General features: G+C 48.7%; 1 protein-coding gene across 2 annotated transcripts; it reads right to left on the bottom strand.

Annotated features, from left to right (window-relative positions):
- Positions 1-934: 934 nt before the first annotated feature.
- On the bottom strand, positions 935-4,486 carry LOC103711303 (zinc finger protein GAI-ASSOCIATED FACTOR 1-like). 2 transcript variants are annotated; one of them, XM_008797395.4, is made up of 5 exons: positions 3,983-4,486; positions 3,727-3,876; positions 3,217-3,613; positions 2,856-3,103; positions 935-2,131 (listed from the first exon to the last, which is right to left on the bottom strand). In XM_008797395.4, exons 2-5 carry the CDS (start codon positions 3,869-3,871, stop codon positions 1,254-1,256), a joined length of 1,668 nt encoding a protein of 555 aa, XP_008795617.2. In that variant the 5' UTR covers positions 3,872-3,876; positions 3,983-4,486; the 3' UTR covers positions 935-1,253. The 2 variants fall into 2 exon arrangements, with proteins under 2 accessions (XP_008795617.2, XP_008795616.2); XM_008797394.4 differs by having other exon boundaries at positions 3,727-4,486.
- Positions 4,487-6,494: the final 2,008 nt, after the last annotated feature.

Raw genomic sequence — 6,494 nt, 5'->3', positions numbered from 1 at the left:
TGGATTCATAAATATACACTTCCACTTTCGTGAGGCCCACTTGTATTCTTCTCTTTGACAAGCAGGGATGCAACTAAAATGGGATGCATCTATTAAACAATAAATGTTCAGAAGCTGAGGAGCAGGTGAACTGACAAAGCTTAGCCTTTTATGATCCTGGAGTAGTCAAGCTTCCGACACCACCTTGGATGCCGCACCCTCTCTTCCATCTTAGCAGCATTACCATCCATATCCACATCTGTGTCACCTCCCACTCTTAAGATAAGCCCTCAAGAGTTTGTTATCCACTGGGTGCATTCCAAGGCCTGCATTAGCGTGGACATGAGAGCTGGAGCACGGCAAAAAGGAAAAGAGATGGTTCGCAACTGTATAAAAATTTAGCGGTGGAAGCAAATGAGAACCGAGACTCTGCTGATAAGGGGAAGAAGGACAGCTTATTGTACAACGACGATTTATACTTAAAAAAGAGTACACACTACTCAGTTTCAGGCGTTCCCGTGTCTCCCTGCCTTGGTCCTATCTCACTGTTTCCGAGTGACCAAAAAAAGGGAAACATCGTTCCTTGTCCTCATATCTCCTGAGTCCTGAGCTTCCAACACACAGCACGGTTTGAAAACCAAAGACGAGACCACCTTGGCGTTCCCATTCCCACAGTGATGGGCCACCCCACTGCAGCCATCATAGCTATCTGTGCAGCCTCGTTGCCTGTGTTAAATTCATCGCCAAGTCCAAGTTCCCAGAATAACAAAATAATTAGAGAGAGAGACGTACGCATAAAGACAGAAAACGCCGGTTCCAAGGAACTCGTGGACCTAAATCTCACTCTCTCTCCCTTCAAATTCCGGGTTTTTCCCTGTATGCAAAGGTGGCCATGTCCACCTCCCATCTCAGTTCAAATGGAAATCTCTCTGGAATCCACAGCCAGGCAGCCACATATAACCTATCCATACTATATTTATATAAAATATATTTTAAATCTAGATGGCAAAACAAGATACAAAAGCTATTTAAGAACAAAAAAAAGAGAGAGGCAGAAATGAACAGCTCTAAGCCCTCTAACCTGTTTGGCTCCTTCCTAACAAAAGAAAAAGAACATAGACTGAAAGAAACTAGCAAAGAAAAAGGGAATGTTCTCGGTCCGTCGATCTCCAGCATCTAAAAATTGTCCCACTGCTCACTGAATTCCCATAGCTGCTGCACAAATGGAAGGGGAAAGAAAGGGACCAAAACCCATTGGAGTTCATTGCAAGTGCCTACAGAATGGCAGGGCTGTTGGGCTTCCTCTCCGCTCCCTCCCACGCCTTCCCCGGCGAGCTCCCTCTCCCAAAACGGCCAGCGGAAGCTGCTGCAGCTGCGCCGGAACCCATGTCGAGGCCGCCTCCAATGGAAGTGATCAATGCCGATAGTCCACCGGTGGCGGGGCCACCTACTGGTCCCATCCCCAGTCCCAGAAAGTCCAAAGTCGCCGGCTTTGGCCCGAACAACGGCGGCGCGCCCATCATCAAGTCTGGCAGCCCTGCGGCAGCGGCGGCTGTGGCGCTATCATAGGGAAGGCCGAGTCCGAGCCCAGCTGACAGAATTGAGGTGGGCTCCGGCTCCAATTGTTGCTGCTGCGGGCGCCAATGAAAGCCACTGTCATTGAGGCCGTCCGGGTGCCCGGCAGTGGAGGTTGCGAGCCCAAAGCCACGGAGGAAGGAGGAGCTGCTAGTGGCGGCGGCGCCCATCTGGGCGGCCTTCTGCAGCAGGGCGGTGGCGGACATGTGCGGGGACGGCGGCCGCAGCGGCGGAAGGAATGGGCGGCGCTCCTGAGGTGGCTGCGAGAAGAGGGAGGCGGGGCCATTAGTGGACAGACATAGCGACGGGGCCTCCGTGGCGAGGGAGCGGTCGGTGCGGCTCATTGCGCCAATGAGGTCGGAAAAGGTGGTGCTCTGCGCCGCGGTGGTGGCGGAGGCCGAGGCAAAGAGGCTCGCAAACACGCTGGTGCTACTGCCGCTGCTACTTCCCCCACTGCAGCTTGTCGTGCCGCTGCTGTTGTTGCTGCCAATGGTGATGGAGGACGGCGGGGGCGGGGGCGGCGGCGGCGGCGGCGGAGAAATGTACTGCAGCATCCCGGCGGGGGGCTTCTCCGGCTCTGCGAGGATAAAGCACGAAATTAGGGCCAAAAAAGTTAGCTTCTTTTCTTCTGAAAAAAATCGATTTTTTTTTCGCACTACAGCAAGGGGAAAGAAAGAGAAAGAAAAGAGGGGGCCAGAAAGAGGAGCAATGATGCTTTTATTTCGAGTAGAAGTGGGGTGGTGGCGGTGGTGGTGGGGAGATCTCCATGGCTGCTTTTCATTTGGATTCATCCCTCTATTTCATTCCTGTCATCTCTTTCGAGACTGCAGAGATGGAAAGCTCCGTCCGGAAAACGATAGCAGATGGAAAGTTTTAATCAGAGAAGACCTTTTGGAAAGGAAAAACACACACACAACACCGCCCCAATCCCCACCTCCTCCCTTTTCTCTCCATCTAGACCTCTCTCTTTAGTATTTGCTCTCTTCTCCCTCTCTCTCTCTCCCCCTCCTCTCTTCTTCCACTTGGATAGCATCCGACGAAAGAAAGGACTTCTCAAAGAGCATTACCGACAAAAGACTCCAGCAACCACCGCCCGGGATCCCACCCAAGACGCGTTTTTTTTTATTGCATCGAGAAGCAAATCCGACAAAAGCTCTAAGGAAACCTCCCCCATCCCCAACCCGGAAAAGGAGCGATTTTTCTTTCCTCTCTTTCGAATAAATAATTGCTCGAATAGTCCAAATTAGAATCGGAACGAGCATTGTTAAGGGTGATAATCTAAACAAAAGAAAGAGACCGACCTCGCTGCTGCTCCGGCGGAGCCACCAGCTGGCGCGACAACCCAGCCCCGGCCATCGCCGCCGGAGGCGGAGACTTCTCGGGAGCCGGCGGGGCCGTGGCCGGCGCCGGAACCTCCTTCCCGTCATCCTCCGCCTTCTGGTTCGCCGACGCTGCCGACGCCGAGGCGGCGGTGTTGTTCGTTTGCGACTTGGCACTCTCCTCCGCAAGCGCATCGCAGAACGCCCTGTGCGTGATAAAGCTATCCCTCCTGCCCCAGAAGTACAAAACTTTCAGAGAAACAAAGAAACAATCGAATCGAATAGCTTTCGAAGGGCTAAAAATGGTAGCTTTGGAGGGAGGGAGGGATTGATGGATGAGTACCGGGAGAAGAGGGTGCCGCAGTCGCAGCGGTACTCGCGGGTGCCGCAGGTCTTGGAGTGGGCTTTCCAGTCCGACTGGACAGCGTATTTCTTCGAGCACTTGTCGCACTTCCACTTCTTCTCGCCATGCTTCCGGCAGAAGTGTTTCTTGATGCCGGTGAGGTCGCCGAGCGCCCGCGAGGGGTCGTGGTGGACGCAGCTCGGCTCCGGGCACACGTACACCCGTTTCCTCGGCTCCTTCCCCGTCCTCTGCCTCAGCTTCCACGGCAGGTTGTGCCCCCTTCGATGCAGCTGGAGATTCTGATCCCTCTGGAATCCTTTGTTGCAGATCTCGCACACGAACCTATTCGTCGCCATAAGCGTCTTCGGCGACAGCGCTATCACCTCCGCGTCCGGATCTAAAATCCCACAAAAACCAACCAAAAAACAGATAAAAATCCAATCTTTGGATTAGAGAAGAAATCCTTAGTCGCCCTTGGTTTCTAGTTTCGAGCTTGCTATCGAGTTTTACCTGGCATTCCGGGGAGATTGCGCTTCTTCTTGGCCGGAGCCGGGGGAGGCGGTGGCGCCTGCTGCTGGCCGGAGGAGATGCTAGCCTCGGCGGAGCCCGAGTTGGAGAAGGTCATCACGGAGGAATTCTCCAGTTCCACCGGCATCGCCGCTGTACTCCCAGCAGATATCTAGGGTTTTCTAGCTTCGATTCGAGCTTCCAAACAACAAAAAAGAAAGCACCACAAAAAAGAAAGACCAAAAGCAAAAAGTTTTACCAGCTACTAGTCTTCGATCACTGTTCCCAACCAAATCCACCCCACGAACTGGCCCTCGCTCCCAACAACCAGTCCACCCAGCCGGCGCCGCCAGCGCCGGCGCCGAGCTCGGTCGCTACGGCGGGAACCTGAACCAGCACCGGCCGCCGCCTAGATCGGGCCCCGGGCCTCTTTTACCGGCATCCGAAAGATCGGAGCGATGTCGGAAAAGCCCGATATCATCCCTTAGGTAGCGGACATTTCCGATCCGGGAATCCAGCTTAGCTTCGCTCCCACGCCAAAAACGCGTTCACTTTCCCGCTCCCTCTTCCTCGTCGACGCGTCCGAGACGCTTCCCCCGATGCGAAACGCTACCAAAATCGAGGTTTCGGCCTCCGCCCTGCCGGCGAGAGCTCGAGAGAAAGAGAGAGAGGCGGCCTTCTTCTTGGGCGGTTGCGAGAAATCCCAGTAGAGAGAGAAACAGAAGAGAGAGAACAAATAAAGCGGCGAGGAGAGAGAAAGAGACAGAGAGAGAGAAAGAGAGAGAAAAAGGAAGGGTGCCGTTAACTCGGGTTAGGTGCGGGGGGAGGTGGGAACCTGGGGTTACGACGTACCGGCGTCCGTTAGCGGCCGATGGAGCGATCACATCCGTCCACGTGTCAACAGATGCGGAATGCTGCAGCTCTCGGCATCTGTCCGAGAGGAAGGCAGGCTAAGTGCGACCTCGCTATTTTGTCGTGTAGTGATAGATTGTAATGACCCCTTTTTTTTAATTTGAAAATGGAGGACAGGGATGTCAGTTTGGGATTTGTGGGGGCTGTCTGGTGGGTGGTACAGCAAAGGCAACAGCTTGTGTGTCGAATTGATGGATGACACGTGGGTGTGTTTGCTCTTGGCAGCCAACTGCTTAAGTAATGGGGGATTAAATGACATTAGGGGGGTTGTAACAGAAGGTTAGGCTGGTGATGTAAGCAGCTCGCTTTCGTGACAAAAATCCAAGCTTTTGGTGTCCTCAATTGACCCTGAAATTAATTGCCTGCCAATTGTCTGCTTCACAACATGCCATTTTATTAACATAGCAAACATATCATGTAACCACGGTTGTATTGCGGCCAAGTGGACTTTAGCTGGGTCATGTGGCACAACATCTTGAGAGAAGGCTCCCAAGTTTCCCACAAGAAATCATATTTTCATTTTTTATCTAAAAAACAAAAAGAAACTATTTATATATAAGAAAGATCCGACTATCTTCATAAAAATTGAAATATAGTTTTGTCTCAGTCAAACTTTAATTAATTATGTGTCAACTAACTTAGTTGGTAAATTTATAATGAATTTATGCTAATGTTTTTCCTCCTCGGTTTGAGGTGTCAGACAATAAATTTGTCGTTGGGTTTGATAATTCCATAACCGGATCACCGCCATCGAATAGCTGGAAAAAAAGATAAGAGAAAGAAAAGGTAGTGTGAGTTCCGATATCTTAATCTTTAAAAAAATTTTACTACCATAATACTGTATGACTAAAAGAGGAAGATGCAGGGTATAACTGGAGCTACGGATTTTACCTTATTGCTAAGGATAGAAAATAAAGAGAATGAAATTTAAAGGATAAAAATAACGATAAATTAAAGATAAAGATAACAACTAATTATTTGATTGGTACAAGGCCCTCTCTTACAGACTATAACTTTGTATTTATATAATATGAAAAACAATTCAATAACCATTTATCTTCGATAAGAACAACATGCATCTAGATTTCATTTCTTTTGGCAGTTTTGGTAATTAACACTAATTGTCCTCCACTACCTATGTTATTGCAATGGTAAGATCCTATATCGCCTGCCAGAGAGTTTATGTATAACAATACTTGATTAGTATCAAGCTTGACATGATCGGTCCTCATTTTGTTTGCCCGTAAAATAGTTCATTCTAAATGTCACTTTCTTTATTTAGTCTATGAAATGACATCCTATACTGAAACACCTTCAAGTTGACTCGATCAACTTTTCTATATGGTGCTTGCCGCTTCAGCCTCAATTATCATTAAGATATTTATCGGTGAACTTATCATCATTGTTCTACCCTAGCTTTGCTATGTGGCTAAATATACATGTATCCCTTAGGTGCCATCATGTATACAACTAGTAACTTAGAGTTCGAATCCTATCATCACATGATTTTGAGAGAACTTTATTTTATCACAGTTCTCAAAAGAAAATTGAGTAATAACTCATTAATGCTATTTGAATATTATTTCCTATGCAAGTTCTGCACTCAAATTTTACAAGAGGAGAAAAACTCTTATTTATCCGTTATTGATTTTTTTTTTTTTGCTCTAAAGCTTAATGGTATCCTAACCTGTCAAGAAAAGCCTACCAATTTGACTCGGTAGATAGCATTACACATTCAATTTTTGCAACTCCAAAATTCAATAGATATTGTTGTTATTGATCATTTGGAATGTGCAAAACATATTAGGCTGGGTTAACTACTTCTTAGTATAACATGGTTTGCAAGCGTGTAAATCATA

This window comes from Phoenix dactylifera, unplaced genomic scaffold (assembly GCF_009389715.1).
Source record: "Phoenix dactylifera cultivar Barhee BC4 unplaced genomic scaffold, palm_55x_up_171113_PBpolish2nd_filt_p 000854F, whole genome shotgun sequence".
In the NCBI taxonomy this organism is placed as follows: Eukaryota; Viridiplantae; Streptophyta; class Magnoliopsida; order Arecales; family Arecaceae; genus Phoenix; species Phoenix dactylifera.
This window is presented reverse-complemented; position numbering and strand designations above follow the sequence as displayed.

Coding starts and splice junctions, on each gene's coding strand:
- LOC103711303 (XM_008797394.4), bottom strand. CDS start 3,871: ATGCCGGTGGAACTGGAGAATTCCTCCGTGATGACCTTCTCCAACTCG. Junction 3,104..3,216: donor TGCGGCACCCTCTTCTCCCG/GTACTCATCCAT, acceptor CTTCTGGGGCAG/GAGGGATAGCTTTATCACGC. Junction 2,132..2,855: donor TCCGCCGGAGCAGCAGCGAG/GTCGGTCTCTTT, acceptor TTATCCTCGCAG/AGCCGGAGAAGCCCCCCGCC.